Genomic DNA, 18,567 nt, shown 5'->3' on the forward strand with positions numbered 1-18,567 from the left:
TGCTACCATCACCTCTATCTGGTTCCAAGACATTTCACCCCTCCCAAAGGAAACTCCATACCTACTACACTCACTCCTCAACCTCCCCACCCCCAGCCCCTGACAACCATTAATCTGCTTTCTGTCTCTGGATGGAGTTACCTCTTCTGGACATTTCATATGTATGGAATCATACAATAATGGCTTTTTTTTAATAAAGATTTTACTGGGGAATTGGGGGAGGGAACAGTGTTGGGGAATTGGGGAAGGGGAACAGACAAGTTGCTGTCCTTTTGTTCTTCAGTCTAGTTGTGGAAGACATCGCTTCACTGGCCCATGTTTGTATTGTGATCATTATGCTCTTCCCAGCTGAGGCAGTCGGTTGCCAGCCATTGAACGGCCACTCAAGGAGGCTCATGGCAGCTACTGGCTGCTCATGCTGGCTGCCAGCTACTCATGGTAGCTTTGGAAGCCCACTGCAGCCTATGCCATTACCGGCGACTCACGGCAGCCCAGCTCCAGGTTGAGCTGTTGTTCACCATCTTAGCTGCGGAGGGCATAGTGTCACTGGCCCATGTGGAAACTGAACCGGCAGCCCTGCTGCTCAGAGCTTGTGTTCCCAAGCCAACTCTTAACCAACGAGCCATTCGGCTGGCCCAATAGTGGCTTTTTATGGCTGGTTTCTTTTACTTCAATTATGTGCATGTGTATTTTTTAAAAAACAATTACGACATAAGAAAGCTAAGCATGCAAATGTCTTATCACCATGCCCAGCACACAGGAAGTGTGGGTTTACTCGAGGTTCTAGCATTTGGTCCTTTTCTTTTGTCCTCAGGGCTGTGCCTGGTGCAGGTGATACAAGCTCAGAACGGTGAGTGGGGATCTGGTATCAGCCAGTGAGAGGGCAGTAGGGGTGTGAGGGCCCAGGAGGAGGGCGCGGTTTGGAGGCTCTCCTCCACTACCCTCTGTTTCCCTTCCAGGCCTGCTCCCCAAGCCCTCCCTCCAGGCCAAGCCCAGCTCTCTTGTGCCCCTGGAGAATCCAGTGACCATCCGTTGCCAGGGACCCCCAGGCGTGGACTTGTACCGCCTGGAGGAACTGACATCTGGGATGTATAAGAACCAGGCTGTCCTCCATATCTCGGCCATGAAAGAAAGTTTCGCTGGATGCTACCGTTGCTCCTACTGGAGTGGGACCCGCTGGTCTCCTCCCAGTGACCGGCTGGAGCTGGTGGCGACTGGTAACTGGACAGGAGAGGGTGGGGTGTAGCTGGATGTGTGGCCTCAGGGCTACATGGTCCTCAGTTTTGGGCTGGAAGAGGGTGAAAATGGAGATGATGATGACAGTAAATTCAATGGTCCAGAGGGCCGGGATTGGGTGAGGCCAGTGAGACACAGGCCTTGACTGTTAAATTTAGGAGAGGTGCCAAAAATCTTAGTAATCAACGTAAGTCATATGTTAGTGCTTTTACCAATAATGTTATTCTTTTTACAAAAGTCAAAATCAATGCAAAAACATCCATGATGAACAAAATATGACAATTTTAAGTAAACACAGAACCTGTCAGTGATAGTCCAGCCATAGCCCAGCTTGACGTAAAAGGAAAAAAGGTGCACCACTCTATACATGTAGTAATGCATTTTTATTTTTAGATGGAATAAAATGTCCCCAGCTTATGCTTTTCTTTCCAGTGCATTTTGAATGGTTATTTTTTAAAGTAGATTTTGAAAATATCGATGAGTTTGCTTCCATGAAAGCCAGAAGTGTCAAAATGATAATAAATCCTGTCTCTTTTTTTGGTATAAACAAAATATTTAAACTTAAAGTGCTTTTTTGAGATTTAATAACCTACCTTAGAAATTTTCAATATTTTTCAACTATGCTAATAGTGTGGAAAAATTAACCAAAAAAAGTACAGAAAACGATTTGGAGCCTTTGCCTCAGGCTTCAGCGTGGTTCCCCCGGGCACAGATGGATTCTGTCTTTGCTTAAAATCTTGATACTTTTTTTACTGTGAATGTGTTTGCATTAATTTTGATTTAAAATTTCATTAAAATGTTATTTATCATGATTACAGAGGGTTTTATAGTGCCCCTTTAAATTTGCATCCAGGGAGAGTGCCTCGCTTGCCTCACCCTAATTCCTGACCCGTGGTCAGTTGTCTGCCAGACCTTAAGTCAGCTTTGGGGACTGACCCAAACACTCTCTTCCCATTAAGTATTTCCCTCACCACCTTTTTAAAAATTGCAGCCAATTGAAAATGGCACTTGTCTGGTGTGCCATATGTTTACTTATTTATCTTGGTTATTGTCTATTCTTCTTCCTGATGGGAATTTTATTTCTTGGAACAGAAATGGGCACATAAGAGTCACTAATGAAAAACAATTATTGAATGAGCCAGAATTATCAGCTTTTGTTGTTGTGAGCAGTGTGTGCCCGTTGTGGAGCCATGCTCCGCAATAACAGCATCAAATTATATAATAGTAGTGTAGGTTCATTTTTAGGAGCAGAGAGCCTGGAAACAAACGTCGTGACTGCAGAGTTCAGCTCTGCTGCCTGTTATCATAGGACCTCAGACAAGTTATTCCGCATTGTGAGCCTTAGTTCCATTGATAAAATATGGATATTCATAGTGATGAATTCATAGGGCTTGGTGAGACTTCGATGAATTGATATATGTCATGAGCTTGGAACAGCACCTGGAAGCTGGCATTTGAATACAAGTTTACTATGTAACTATCCATCGTGTGCTGTAACACAAGCTTACAATACAATGAAAGCTTAAGCTATTTTGTCCCTGTCATCGTATTTTCAGTGCTCGTTATGCTATGCGTTAGGTATTCTGCTAAATGCTTAATACATATTGTATCTTTCATTTTAGAGTAAAGAACACTGAGGCACAGCTATAGGGGCAATTTATCTCTAGGATCATACAGCCCCAAAGCAGCAGAACCAGGATTTAAGCCTGGGCACTATGATATGACTTTAGTCAGATTCCCTTGACTACTTTGTGAGCTGGCGGCAGGGAGAGTGGGTTCTCCGGGTTGGATACATCTGGAAAGTTCCCTAGCTCTTAGGGAGCTGGAGGAACCTCCTGGCCTCTCTCCACACCTCCCCACTCCTCCTCGCCCCTCCCCGACCCCAGCCTAGACATTGGCCACCATGTTTAACACCAGAGTCTTCTCTCTCAGGAGCTTTTCCCAAGCCCTCACTCTCAGCCCAGCCCAGCCCGGTGGTGTCCCCAGGAGGGGACGTGACTCTACAGTGTCGGAGCGATCTTAGTTTTGACCAATTTGCTCTGTACAAGAAGGGGGACACGGGGCCCTACAAGGGACCTGAGAAGTGGTACCGGGCAGATTTCCCCATCATCACCGTGACTGCTGCCCACAGTGGGACCTACCAATGCTACGGCTTTTCCAGCACTTCTCCATACTGTTGGTCAGCCCCCAGTGATCCCCTGGAGCTTGTGGTGAGAGGTAAGGGGGTCCAGACCAAACCTTTCTTCCTCAGCCTTTGCAGGTGTTGATAGAAGTTCCAAGGGGAGGGACCGATAGGTGCAAAGATATACACCATAGGATTCCACTCAATGTACAGTATTGTTTTCTTTACACATAGACACATGAATATATAGTATAATATATATTTAATATATATAATATATATTTATAATATTGTAATTAGTAGAGCAAACAATCTTAAATCAAATCTTAACTCAAAGACACATCCAACACATGTATAATTGTGACTGTGATAAGCGCTGTCACTTAGAAATCCATAGTGTTGTTAGAATCTAGAAGGGGAGGCTTCCCTGAGCAATCAATGTTTGATGTGGATCTTAGGGCAGAGTACAGGTTAATAAGATAGGTGGGGTAGATGGTGTGGGCTGCAGGTGGGTGCAATTGTATGAGCCAATACCCTGTAGTGGGAAGTTGGCAGATGGCATAGCTGCAAAGCCAGTGTGGTGGGAGGGTGGTGGGAGCAGGGAGGGGCTGTGTTTTGTTCCTTAGGCACCCCCTACCCCCATTGGATACTTGCCCCTTCCCCCAAGCTATCCTACTGTTCTTGTCTGCTCCCCTACTTCTCAGGACACAAGGGCTGGTTTTGCTCCCAGGAACAAAGGGTACATGTCACAGATCCAGAAAAAGGGCAGAACTGAGGTTCAAAAAGCAGGGACAAGGGTTGTCATTATGAATTAGCCCCAGAACGTGCCAGGGGTGCCTTTCAAATGTTATTTTACACCATGGTAGCCCAGTGATGTAATGGGGGCGGACCAATGTTTTATTTATTTATTTATTTATTTATTTACTCACGCAGGACCAACAGCTAACAGAGCACAGAATTCTTTCTTTTTCTGATTTCTCAGGGACCTCTGTGACGCCCAGCTGGTTACCCACAGAAGCACCTGCCCCTGTAACAGGTGAGTCCTGTAGGATTCACCCTGGTGTTTGGGGTCCAAGGCACATGGACCCCTTCTTATCTTTCTCCTCTCTCTCCAGGTTTTTCAACTTAACTCACTTGTCTCTTTCACAAATTCTCTTTAAAAAAAAATCCCTTATTTCTGCCTGTGAAGAAGGTGGGTATAATAAATAGATATCAAATATGCTGCCCCACACCCCTTCTCTCCAGCCTCAGGGGGTTGGTTTATAATGTCTAATGTGCAGAATATCTGAGTGGCTTATAAAATTGTAGGCTTCTGAACTGCATGCCTGAGGCTCCAAGTCTATTGGTCAGTGGCTCTCAAATGTTAGCATGCCTGAGAATTACTTGGTGAATCAGATGACAGCTGTGTCTTCAGAAATAATGTGCTAGGCTGTGACACCTCTGACATTTTCTGTGTCTCAGGGTGGACCCAAATACTGAGGAACAAGAAGCATGTTGGAAAAATGCAGACTGAATGTGCTGACATGTGGGGTAGACGGGGTTGGGGGGCTGTCATGGCAAAGGAGGCACAGTGTGTGGGAAGATGTGTATGTGCATATGTATGTGTTTCTGATTCGATTTTTTAAATTATAATTTATTGGAGTGACAATGGTTAGTAAAATTACATAGGTTTCAAGTGTACAATTCTCTAATACATCATCTATAAATCACACTGTGTGCTCACCACCCAGTCATTTCTCCTCCCATCACCATAGATTTGACCCCCTTTACCCTCTTCTACTATCCCTCCTCCTCCCTTACCCCCTGGTAACCACTAAACTATTGTCTGTATCTATGAGTTTTTGTTTCTTTGTCTTGTTCCTTTGTTGCTTTCGGTTTTATATCCCACATATCAGTGAAGTCATAAGGATCTCAACTTTTTCTGTCTGACTTATTTTGCTTAGGATAATAGTCTCAAGGTTCATCCATGTTATCGCAAATGACATTATTTCATCTTTTCTTATGGCAAAATAGCATTCTATTGTGTATATATCACAACTTTTTTTTTTTTAAGATTTTTATTGGGGAATTGGGGGAAGGGAAACAGACAAGTTGCTGTCCTTTTGTTCTTCAGTCTAGTTGTGGAGGCAACTCACAGCAGCCCAGCTCCAGGTTGAGCTGTTGTTCAGCATCTTAGCTGTAGAGGGCAGTGTCACTGGCCTTCATATGTGGGATCCGAAAGGGGCCCTCTGGTATCCCAAGCCAGCTCTTAACCAATGCGCCCGCCACTCGGCTGGCTCATATACCACAACTTCTTTATCCAATCATCTATCTTAGTACACTTGGGCTGATTGGATTTTTTTAAAAGATTTTATTGGGGAATTGGGGAAGAGGAACAGCCAAGTGGTTGTCCTTCAGTCTTAGTTGTGGAGGGCGCAGCTAGCTCAGCTCCAAGTCCACTTGCCATCTGGCTGCCCATTGGCAGCTCGCGGTCGCTCAGCTCAAGGTGCCATATTCAATCTCAGTGGCAGGTGGGCATAGCTCACCATGCCATGTGGGAGTCAAACTGGAAACCTTGTAGCTAAGAGTGCCTGACGGCAGCTCAGGGCAGCTCAGCTCAAGGTGCCGTGTTCAATCTTAGTTGGTGGTGGGCATAGCCCAGCACCCCATGTGGGAGGTGAACTGGCAACCTTGTTTTTAGGAGCACCAACTGGTGCTCTCACCAACTGAGCCATCCTTTCACCTATTGGCAGCTCAATGGAAACTCAGCTCGGGCGCAGCTCATGGCCCATGTGAGAATTGAACCAGCGATCCTGTTGCTCAGAGCTTGTGCTCTTAACCAACTCGGCTAGCCATGATTGCAATTTTTTAACTTTTTATTTTGAGATGTGGATTCACAAGAAGTTACAAAGATAGTGTGAAATGACCCCATGTACCCTTTGCTCCAATTTCCCCAATGGTTATGTCTTACAGAATTACAATACAACTTGAGAACTGGAAACCTGATATTGGTACCATCTGTGTGTTTAGTCCTATGTCAGTTTATCATAAGTATAGCCACCTTCACACTCAACATACAGAACTTTTCCAATCCCATAAAGATACTTTTCAGGCTAACCCTTTATAGTCATCTCTTTCCTCTCCCCTCCATCCTTAACCTCTGGCAACCATTCCTAATTTTTTCTTTGTTTCTTTAGTTTTGTCTTTATTTCTTTGTCAGTTTGACAATGTTATATAAGTGGAATCATACAGCATGGAAACTTTGAGATTGCTTCCTTCCCACCCCATTCAGTATAATATCCTGAGACCCACCCAACTGGTTGCATGTATTGGTAGCATGTTCCTTTTCACTGCTGAGTAGTACTCCATGGGATGTGTGTACCACACCACATTTGAATCTAAATTTAAACATTCATTAATGAAACACACAGGAAGAGAAATAGCAGAGAACAAATAATATCCATGGTCTGATTATACCACAGAGAGGTGAGCACAAACTAGGCTTTGAAGTACTGGTTCCAGCATAAAAGCCTCTCAGGGACTGTCCCCACCCTCAACAGGAAGCTGAGGGGGTTTGGGAAATATTTTGGTGGCCATGTAAAAACAATAGAAGGTCCCTGGTTAAGAAAATAGCCTTGGTAGGGAGGGGAACCTCTTATACTCAGAGGCTGGTATCAGCTTGTTTTTCCATTGAGTTCACACAGACCTGCTGACCCACTTTGTAATTTTAAAATTGGGTTATAAGTCACATACCATGAAATTGATCATACCCATTGGAATGGCTATAATAATAATGATAGCACAACAACAAGTGTTGGTGATAATGTGGAGAAACTGGAATCCTCAGACATTGCTGGTGGGAGTGGATAATGTTGTAGTTGCTGTGGAAAACAGTTCAGTGGTTCCTCAGAAAGAATTGCCATGTGACCATATCATAGAATTACCATATGACCCAGCAATTCCACTCATACTTATGTGCCCAAGAAAATTAAAAAATATAACCAGGCACTTAGAACTCAGCAGAAAGAATTATGAGGACTAAGCTCTCTCTTCCATCATCTAAAGCTGCAGGCTTTTAATCTGTTTCATGAAACTACCTGACTCTTTCCAGGACAGTCCTTGGTTTGAGGATGGAGGATGAAATGGAGGTAGGCTCTGAGCTTGGGGACAGAGGAGCATTCTGGGTAATGTGGCCATTTCAAAGATGGCGGACCCAAGGCTGTGATGGGAAGAGCATGACGCATCCCGATACATTGCTCTTCTGACTTAGTTGTGGTCCATGTATGCAGTCTGGTTCCCCATTGTTTCCATGCAGAGCCCCTGCTTCAGCCCCACATGGATCATAGGTGTCTGGACACAATACATCCTTTCACCATTCCAGTCCAAAGCAAATATGCTTCCTTCATGCTGTAGTTCCCTGTCCCCTTGCTTTTCCTGGGAAAAGTCTCCTTTTCCTTCAAGACAGAAAAACTTGACAGATCCCCTGAGGATAGGTTAGATGTCTCCACTGAGTCCACACAACTCTAGCTTTCTTTAGGCTCTTCCTAAGTCCCTAATGGGATTCTTCCCATTCTCTGTTCAAGACCCTACTGAGTTCCCAGTCACGCTCAGGATGTAGCCTGAGCTTGTTCAGTGATTTTTAGATTCTATGCTCTTAGACCAGCCATGGATGATCCCTCCTGTCTTGTCTTCATTCCTCATACTAATCTCAGCCACACGGAGTCGGTTGATGCTCTTCTGGGTACTTTATGTCCTCTCCTGACTCTGCATCCAAGCCACTTGCTCTGCCTTTCCTTCCATTTCCCCATGGCTTCAACTTCTCAAGAAAGCCTTTCTGACACTCCAGACTGGGTTGGTAGTGTCCACTGTGCTTCTTCAGTGTCCTGTGTGTTACCTATTAGAGCAATTTTCACAGTGAATTAAATTATCACTATTTTTTAATTTTTTTTATTTTTTGCTGAAATAGTTTTTTAAAATTAGTTTCAGGTATACAAAACAATGTAATAGTTATACATTTCACCCCTCACAAAGTGATAACACCCTCCCCCAATCTAGTGCCCTCTGACATTGTATATATCTGTTAAAATTCCATTGACTCAATTCCCTATACTATACTCCATGTCCTGTGACTGTATATATATTAAATTATAGTTGACATACAATATTATTTAGCTTCAGCTTCAGGTGTACAGTACAGTGGTCAGGCATCTACACCGTCCATAAAGTGGTCTCCCTAAGAAGACATGTGCCCATCTGACACCCTACAATATATTTACATTATTGATTATATCCCCCAAACTGTCTCATATCCCTGTGATGGTATTGTAGTTACCAATTTATGCTTTCTAATCCTTTCCCCTTCTCCCTGATCCCCACCCGCCTCCTATCTAGCAGCCATCAGTTTTTCCTCTATATCTCTGAGACTAATAATAATAAAATTATCACTTTAATTTTTGGTCTCCTTCAGTGTCTGGCATCTCCACATGGGCAAGAACTGTGTGTTTGTTGCATCTTTAGAATGCACAGCACATGGCTGAGCTCCTGGAAAGTCTCAGGAGATATTTGTAAAACAAGGGAAGAAGAGCTAGTATATATGGGGTACTTCTTATATGTCAAGCACTGTGCCTTATGCTATTATTATTATTAGTTTAATTTTTCACATCAATCTATGATATAAGCAATGTAATTATTTTCATTAGAGATGGGAAAACTGGCTCATAGATGTTGTCATTTGCTAGAGGCTCTGCATCTAATAAGTGATGGATCTGAGGTCCAAGTTTAGATAGCCCAACTCTACAGTTCCCCTCCTCTTCCTCCTTTACAATTCAGTGATTTTATTAATTTTATAAACTTGTGCAATGATAACCACAATATAGTTTTAGAACATTCCCATCACCTCAAAAAGTTCCCTTGTGTCCTTTTATAGGTCATTCAAACTCCCATGCCTAGCCCCAGGAAACCACTGATCTTCTTTCTGTCTGTATAAATTTACCTTTTCTAGACATTTTACATAAATGGAATAATACAACATACAATCTTTTGTGTCTGGCTGCTTTTACTCAGCATAAAGTTTGCAAGGTTCACCCATTTTGTGGCAGTTCTTATAGCCATGGAATTCTGCCTCCCAAATGTGTGTGTTCAAGGTTGGGGCAGGGATAAGGGTAGGGGAGATAGTCCCAACTCTTCACACTTACCCTTTTTGATTCCCAGAGTCTTCTAGGAATATCACCATCTTTCCAGAAGGGTCAAGCTCTCCAACTGGTGAGTAAGTGGTCCTCTCTGGACCTTCCTCCTTCTCACCCTGTGTCTTTACCTAAAACTTATGGCTTTTCCTATGCAGAAACTGTGATCTTGGGCCCTGGTGTGTAAAGTTTTAAAGGGAGGTGGGAAACTTAGCACATGGAGGTCAGAATTGGGCAATAAGATCAGGTGGGAAGGTGGAGATCTTCCAGAGGAAGAAAATTCCATCTCTCTCTTCACCCCTTATAACGAATGGTCTTCTCTTCCATAATTAATAACCAGGTAGCATCTGTGCATGAGGAGGGGATGTATATAAGAAGTTATATTTAGGAAATTGGGCTTATCTAACCCTGACCCTGGTGAGGAGGGGAGGGACCCTCTAGGAACTCCTTCCTAGGCACCCTAGCTAGCAGAGAGTGATAGGATCTCAGATGAGGGATACAGCTGTAAGAAACCCAAGATGTGGCTTGGAGATGGGTTCTTATCTCCTGCTCCTGTTTCTCTTCACTCCTCCAGGTCTCACCCACCAGTACTACACTAAAGGCAATCTGGTCCGGATATGCCTTGGGGCTGTGATTCTAATACTTCTGGCAGGGCTCCTGGCAGAAGATTGGTACAGCCGAAAGAAACCCCTGCTGCACCGGGTCAGAGCTGTCCACAGGCCACTCCCACCCCTCCCACAGACCCAGAAAGCACAGAGTTGTCAGGACGGGGGTCAACCAGATGGTCATAACCATGGATGCCACCGTTAGAACCCCAAGGCTTGGTTATATCTAAGAGATATGTCATGGGCGTGAGGAGGGGACTTAAAGAGTGTGTGGCATATGACAGCAAAAGGATAGAGGCTACAGCTGTGGAAAAGGAGGGCCAGGGTCTCTTTGGGAGTGCTCCTTCAAGGAGCTGTTGAGTCAATGTCTACCGGGAGTGCCAAAAAAATGTATACTCATGACTTGTATTCATCTTTTGTTATTGGTATATATTATTACAATTTTAATACAGTTTTTTTCTGTTCTTAAAATGTCTATACTTTTTTTGGCACCCTCTGTATTTGGCTTTCTGTCCAAGAACTCCCTCTGTTTGGGACGGAAGGAATCCAGTGGATGCCAAAGTCTCCTCACTAATGTCTTGCACATCGTGGATCTTATGGCACCCTCACTGGACCATCATACTTATCTCTTTCTTCAACCTTCTCTAATATGGGTTCCAGATTGACCTCTATGTTTGGTCAGAATCTATTAATAAATGCAACCTCCTTCATGAATGCTTTCACCTTTATTTCTCTTGATATACTCGTGATGTAGACATTTCATCCATAACATAAACTGTGCATGTTTATATAAGCTGAAGACACAACCAAGGCTAAAATGACATTTGGCCCAGTACTAACATCATTGAGAAGGCACACAGGAAGCTCAACGTCACGTTGAAGATCTGTGACTTGACTGGAGAATGAACAATGCCACGGGATTCAGAAAATAAAGTCATGAGAAGAAGATCTGTTATTTTTTTATCTTGATTATCTCTCTCAATTGTCAGACGTGGGTTGCTTTCTTTGATTTCTTTCAGCAGCTTCTGGATTTGAGCATCAGGTTTATCTATCTTCAACCTGGTGGTACAATGGGGCAGAAAAGTTTTGCTGTTGTTTCAAGGAGATTCATTCCAAACCCCTAAGTACCTGCAAGTCTCATGCTTTAGGGATTTTCAGAGCAGGAACCACCTTTATGTATTATTCTATGCTGCCAAGTAGAGTTCCATATCACTTTAATAGGGAAAAAATGATAATATCAAGTTAGCATCATAATGGTATGGCTGGATGATCTTGGGTGATTATCATATTGTATTTGGTGTGAGAGGTGAAATTGATGAATATATCTGTGACATAGCTCTAATACCTACCTACTCCATAACTTATTTTGACAACTTCTTCTACTAGGTGGACCAGGATGAGACATATACACTGGAACCAAGTCAGCCAGACTAGCTTTTTATCCCCCCTTGGCTGCATGACACTAGCTAATGACTACCCTTTATTTATCATATGATAAATAGCAGGCTCATTTCTAGGATTCACCTGTTGGTAACTGTATTCAACCATGGGTATGTGGAAATGGGAAGTAGGAGGGGAGAGGGAATAATTAAAGCAAAAATATGTATGAAGAGACCAAGGCTATTAGCTGCCATGTTTCTTATTGGCACTGTAGTCCTGGTTTTGCTGGCATATTGATCAACTTTTGCTTTGTAATTTGAGATTTACAATACCTCCATGCAACAAACTTTCAGTTATATGATGAATAAGTTCTGAGAATCTAATGCACACTAAGGTGACTATACTTAATGATACTGTATTGTATACTTGAAATTTGCTAAAAGAATAGAGCTTATGTGTTCTCACTACACACCCAGAAAGGTAATTATGTGAGGTGATGAAGATGTTAATTAGATTGATTGTGGTAATCATTTCAAAATATATACATATGGCTGGCCAAGTGGCTCAGTTGGTTAAGAGTGCAAACTCTGAGCAACAGGGTCACCTGTTGGATTCCCACATGGGCCAGTGAGCTGCACCCGAGCTGAGCTGTCAACAGGTGGCAGGATGGCTCAGCTGGTGAGAACAAGTGAGAGTACGTGCTCCTAACAACAAGGTTGCCAGTTCACTCCCACGTGGGATGCTGGGCTACACCCACCCGCAACTAGTATTGAACATGGCACCTTGAGCTGAGCAGCTGTGAGCTGCCGACGGGCAGCCAGATGGTGACTGGACTTGGAGCTGAGCTAGTGCGCCCTCCACAACTAAGATTGAAGGACAACAACTTGGCTGTTCCCCTTCCCCAATTCCCCAACACTGTTCCCCTTTTCCAATTCCCGAATAAAATCTTTTTAAAGAATGTATACATATATCAGAACATCACATTGTACACCTTAAATATATATAATTTTCATTTATCAGTTATACCTCAATAAAGCTGTACAAAAAAACCAAAAGAGCCCAACACACCCATGCAATCTTAAGCTAAATTGAGTAGATACCTTGTCAGCCATCAAAATAACTTTGGCTAAAATAAGGGCCAACTAACTTCAAAACATTTTAAACATGACCCTCCAAAGTCAAATGTAATTGTGTTTACTCATGATTGTCAGAGGTTGGTCATGGTCTGTGGCAGAAGAACAAAAATAGTTCCCACAGTAGATCTGTGTTTGGCCAAAAGTGTTGAAGAAATATAAAATGGGTGTGATGAACCACACAGAAGATCTAAATGTGTTGCTTTATGAAATATATGGTGGGGCCGACTGAGTGGCTCATTGGTTAAGAGTTAGCTTGGGAGCAAGAGCTCTGAGAAGCAGGGCCGCCAGTTCAGATTCCACATGGGCCAGTGACGCTGCGCCCTCTACAGCTAAGATGGTGAACAACAGTTCAACCTGGGGCTGGGCTGTGGTGAGTCACCGGCGACGGCGTAGGCTACGGTGGGACTGCAGTGGGCTGCTGTGAGCTATTGTGAGTGGCCAGCAGCCAGCATGAGCAGCTGGCAGTTGACATGAGCTGCCGTGAGCTGCCACGAGCCACCGTGAGTGGCTGTCCAATGGCCAGCAAGCGACTGCCTCAGCCAGGAAGAGTGCAATGATCACAATACCAACATGGGCCAGTGAAGCAACGTCCTCCACAACTAAACTGAAGAACAAAAGGACAGCAACTTGTCTGTTCCCCTCCCCCAATTCCCCAATAAAATCTTAAAAACAAAACAAAACAGAAATATATGGTGATGGAAGGAGAACTGACTCTGGGTGGTGAACACACAATGTGATGTATAGATGATGTATTACAGAATTGTACACCTGAAACCTATGTAACTTTATTAACAATTGTCACCCCAATAAACTTTAATTAAAAAAACAGAAACAAATCAAATAAAAATATAATAGTAAGAGGGTCAACAATAAAAAAAAAGAATGAGGTGTGATGTTAGCAAGAGAAAGTGACTATAGTTAATATAAAAATGCTTATCAAAAATATAAGTGGTAGCTGATAGAATCAAAGAACTAAACACCAAATCCTGAAAGGGTAGGGCTATGGCATCTGTACCTTTCTAGGATCTATGATTCAGGAAGAATGCCCCACCTTGAACCACTCATCTTGAGTGGTTCAAAGGCCCAGGAAAGAATATCTTGCTAGTCTAAGGAAACAGCTCCAATGTTATCTTTGTGGGGACTTTACATCTTCATTGAAAACCACCAATATTATGTAAAGTGAGAGAGCTAACTCACAAGAAAGGGCTAGGAAAAGAAAAAAAAAACTTTCCACATGTCCCTTCTTTTAACTAGCAAGGTACCTTGAGACCTGAGTTTATGTTAAGTAAATGCATAATATTTCTTCTACATAATTATGATCATTTTAAGTCATCAATGGTCTATGTTGCATCTGAGAATTTAAGAAAGTTCCCACACTCCTAGGAAGAGTTTTATGGTTCTTTGTTGCCATGGTAGCAAGTAAACAACAGAACTCAATGAAGACTTGCTCTGAGGAGCACGTGGATGACAGCCAGTTGGTGATAGCTTCTATTAATATTATCACAGACAACTCTCATTAGACAGTGGCTTACTCCAGAGAACATGCTTATAAGGAGACACTGACCCTGTAGACCTCTGTAACACTGCTGCCTGAAAACAAAACTTTTTCAAAAAGCACTGTAGGAGAGCTGCAATTTGATTTCCCTAACAAGACGATGGCTGGCCACCATAACTCTCCTTCACTTAGATAAGCCCTAAATCCAGTTTCTTGGTTTCAGATTGAGTTTTGGTCTCATTTCTTGACTCATCATACCCATCCAAGTGACAGAAGGAATTAACATAAGAGTTATCTAGTGACCAACATCAGTGGGTGAAAACTGAATGCTAGTGATCAATGCCTACAACAAATTCCTGAGGTTGGTGCTCCCCCAAAACTTACTATGGAGAAAACACTGTGGGGCATAAAAGGATCATACCTGAATGTCCGGAGAGGGCAGTTTTGAAGTTTTAGGGCATCACACAGCATCTTTGCTCCACTATATCCCAAGGAATTCTGGCCCAGGTCCAGAGTGACCAGGTTCTGGTTGCAGCTAAAGGCAGACAAGAGGTCCACACAACTGAAAGGAGGGATTGCACATTCCCATAACCTATAGGCAAACACAAAATTTCATTTATTCACTCAACCAATGTTTATTGGTACCATCCTATATGCCAGGCACACTCTTGGGTGTTGGGGGTCCAACAGTGAACAACAAAAGTCTCTTCCATCAGAGTTCATCTGGTAATAGGAAACAGAGCAAGAGATGTAATGTGCCATGTACAAATCAGGGTTATGTAGGGCAAGGGGTAAAGAAAGTAGCAGGGGGTGCTCGCTACAGTGGTTAAAGAAGACCTGAGGGGGTAAAGAGAATGAGCCATAGAGAGAGCTGGAGTAGGAGCTCTTCAGGCAGAGTAATAGCTTGTGCAAAGGCCCTGAGGTTGCATATAATTAGCATGTAAAACATCAGGGCAGCCAGCTTGAGAGTAAGCCAGGGAGAGTTGTCAGAGATAAGGTCATAGATAGGAGGGGCCAGCTCCCAGAAGGCTCTTAGGCCATTGTAAATTTAGAATTTTACTTGAAAGGAGATGGGGAGCCACTCCTTGTTGATCAGAAGAATGACAAGAGTTATATCTTAGAATTAGTCTGACTGCTTGGTTGAAAAACTGTAGGGGAACAAAGAAGGCAGAATACAGATTAATTTGAAGGCTCTACAACAACCCATATGTTATTAGTGTGTGCGTGAGGTAGAAAATGGATTCTAGATATCTTGAAGGGGGTAGCAGGATTTTTAAAAGGATTAGACTTACTATTTGAAAGGAGAAATGAATAAAAGATGACACATGAAGGATTTTGCTCTGAGTAAATAAAATTATCTTTTTTTAAAAATTAAACTTTATTGGGGTGACAATGGTTAGCAAAGTTACATAGGTTTCAGGTGTACAATTCTGTAATACATCATCTATACATTACATTGTGTGTTCATTACCCAGAGTCAGTTCTCCTTCCATCACCATATATTTGATCCCTTTTACCCTCATCTACCACCTCCCTCCCCTCTTACCTTCTGATAACCACTAAACTATTGTTTGTGTCTATGAGTTTTTGTTGTCTCATTTGTTTGTCTTGTTCCTTTGTTGTTTTCAGTTTTATATACCACATGTCAGTGAAATCATATGGTTCTTGACTTTCCATGTCTGACTTATTTCGAATCTTGAGATTATTATGCTAAGCAAAATAAAATAATCTTTTGATTTACGGGACTAAGTCATGCAAAGTTTACTCTAGGACTTAGAAGAGTCTAAACATAGTATTAAACATTTAGCATACTTCTTGGCACACGATTAAATAACATGCATACATATTTCATTGCCATAACCATGTTTTCTTTTTTTAAAGATTTTATTGGGGAATTGGGGAAGGGGAACAGTGTTGAGGATTTGGGGAAGGGGAACAGCCAAGTTGTTGTCCTTCAATCTTAGTTGTGGAGGGCGCAGCTAACTCAGCTCCAAGTCCAGTCACCATCCAGTCGCCCATTGGCAGCTCACGGCAGCTCAGCTCAAGGTGTGCTCAATCTTAGCTGTGGGTGGGCATAGCCCACCATTTCATGCGGGAGTCAAACTGGAAACCTTGTTGCTAAGAGCGCACGCTCCAACCACTGAGCCATCTGGCCGCCCGGCCGCAGCTCAGGGCAGCTCAGCTCAAGTGCCATGTTCAATCTTAGTTGTGGGTGGGCATAGCCCACCATCCCAAGTGGGAGTCAAACTGGCAACCTTGTTGTTAGGAGCATGTGCTCTCACCAGCTGAGCCATCCTGCTACCTGTTGGCAGCTCAGCTGCAGCTCAACTTGGGCTCAGCTCACTGGCCCATGTGGGAATGGAACTGGTGACCCTGTTGCTCAGAGCTCGCGCTCTTAACCAACTGAGCCACTTGGCCAGCCTCCCTAACCATCTTTTCTGATGGATGTAACTAACTCTATTTCCTAGAATGTATAACTGAGATTATACTGGTAGAAAGTAACAGCTGACAGGATAAAAGACGGCCATCCTTCCCATGCTGTTTGTTAAGAGAGCCCTCCATCACAATTAACATCACCACTCTCCCGCAAACGGATACGTACCATAAATTGTAGCTACCAGTGATCCCCTACCTGTGATTCTGAGGGTTTGCATGCTGTGGCACCCTCACCAATGCAAATTGCAATCATGCTGGGAGCTTTAAAGATACTTTTGTCTGGGACTCACTTCTGGAGATCCTGGTTTGATTGGCCTGGCTTACAGCCCAGATGTTGGGATTTTCAAAGCTCCATGCATTTCTTCTACACGTAGAGGCTAAGCTCTGCTACTCTAAGCTGCCTTCTTATACTAAAGAGGCCAGAAAACTAATTACCTTTTGAGTTTCCTTCACAGGTAGGGGTCCAGATTCAAGTGCATGTGACTGATGGTACCTAGCTCACACAGGATTGTCAGACAGAGCTGTGTTGAGGCCATTTATCTGCTGTTGGAGGCAATGTTTTCTGGTATAGTATCTAATTCCTACCTCTCCACATGTTGGGAACAGGGGCAGCAGCATCTGCTTCTTAATGCCTTAAGCCACTGCATCCTTAACATTTTTTACTGGTAACCTTTGGATGGCCCAGACTAGAAGCCATTGTTTTAACCATCCAAGTGGATTTTCTCCCCCAGCTTTACTGAAGTATAATTAACAAAAAAGTATGTATTTAAGGTATACAATGTGATGATTAATATACATATACATTGTGAAATGATTACCACAATTAAGTTAATTAATACATCCATCACTTCACATAGTTACCTTTTTTTTTTTAAAGATTTTAACTTATTGGGGGTTTGGGGGAGGGGAACAACACTGGGGAATCAGGGAAGGGGAACAGACAAGTTGCTGTCCTTTTGTTCTTCAGTCTAGTTGTGGAGGACGTCGCTTCACTGGCCCATGTTGGTATTATCATTGTACTCTTCCTGAGTGAGGCAATAGATCGCCGGCCACTGGACGGCCATTCACGGCAGCTCATGCCAGTTGCCGGCCACTCATGCTGGTTGCCAGCCACTCACGGTACTCACGGTAGCTTATGGCAGCCCACTGCAGCCCTGCTGCAGCCTACGCCATTGCCAGGTTGAGCTGTTGTTCACCATCTTAGCTGAAGAGGGCGCAGTGTCATTAGCCCTCATGTGGGATCTGAACCGTGGCCCTGCTGCTCAGAGCCAGCACTCCCAAGTCAACTCTTAACCAATGCGCCACACGGCCGGCCCCATAGTTACCTTTTTTATTTGTGGTGAGTACACTTAAGATCTGCTCTCTTAGCAAATCTTAATTTTTTAAATTAAAGTTTATTGGGGTGACAATGGTTAGTAAAGTCACATAGGTTTCAAGTGTATAATTCTGTAATACATGGAAGCAACTTAAGTGTTCTTTGATAGATGACTGGATAAAGAAGATGTGGTATATATACACAAAGGAATATTATTCTGCCATAAGAAAAGATGAAATAATGCCATTTGCAACAACATGAATGGATCTTGAGATTATTATGCTAAATCAAATCTTCATTTTTTTTATTGTTGAAAATAGAAGTTGATGGAGTTTCGCTTTAATTTTATTGAGATATTATTGATATATAACATTGTGCAAGTTTAAGGTGCACAACTGTTGATTTGAGACATTTATATATTGCAAAATGATTACTACTGTGGCATTACCTAATGCCTTCTTCCTGATACATAGTTACCATTTCTTTTTTTGTGGTGGAAATGTTGATTTCCTTCTTTCTCATGGCTGAATAATATTCCTTTTTTTTTTTTTTGGTGTGTGTGTCCATGTGCATGTGAGTATATAACATCTTTTTCATCCATTCATCTGTTAACAGACACTTAGGTTGCTTGTATATCTTGGCTACTGTGAATAATGCTGCAATGAAAATGGGGGTGCAGAT

General features: G+C 42.9%; 1 protein-coding gene across 1 annotated transcript in view; it reads left to right on the forward strand.

Annotated features, from left to right (window-relative positions):
* GP6 (glycoprotein VI platelet) overlaps positions 1-10,508 on the forward strand; it is an 11,739-nt gene extending 1,231 nt beyond the window's left edge. The window contains exons 2-7 of the mRNA XM_019627872.1: positions 815-850; positions 960-1,217; positions 3,169-3,453; positions 4,341-4,394; positions 9,548-9,598; positions 10,094-10,508. Of these exons, the coding sequence (XP_019483417.1) occupies positions 815-850; positions 960-1,217; positions 3,169-3,453; positions 4,341-4,394; positions 9,548-9,598; positions 10,094-10,329 (920 nt within the window). The 3' untranslated portion in view covers positions 10,330-10,508. The remainder of the gene's footprint in view (positions 1-814; positions 851-959; positions 1,218-3,168; positions 3,454-4,340; positions 4,395-9,547; positions 9,599-10,093) is intronic.
* Positions 10,509-18,567: the final 8,059 nt, after the last annotated feature.

Source organism: Hipposideros armiger, unplaced genomic scaffold, assembly GCF_001890085.2.
Source record: "Hipposideros armiger isolate ML-2016 unplaced genomic scaffold, ASM189008v1 scaffold_742, whole genome shotgun sequence".
NCBI classification, from domain to species: Eukaryota; Metazoa; Chordata; class Mammalia; order Chiroptera; family Hipposideridae; genus Hipposideros; species Hipposideros armiger.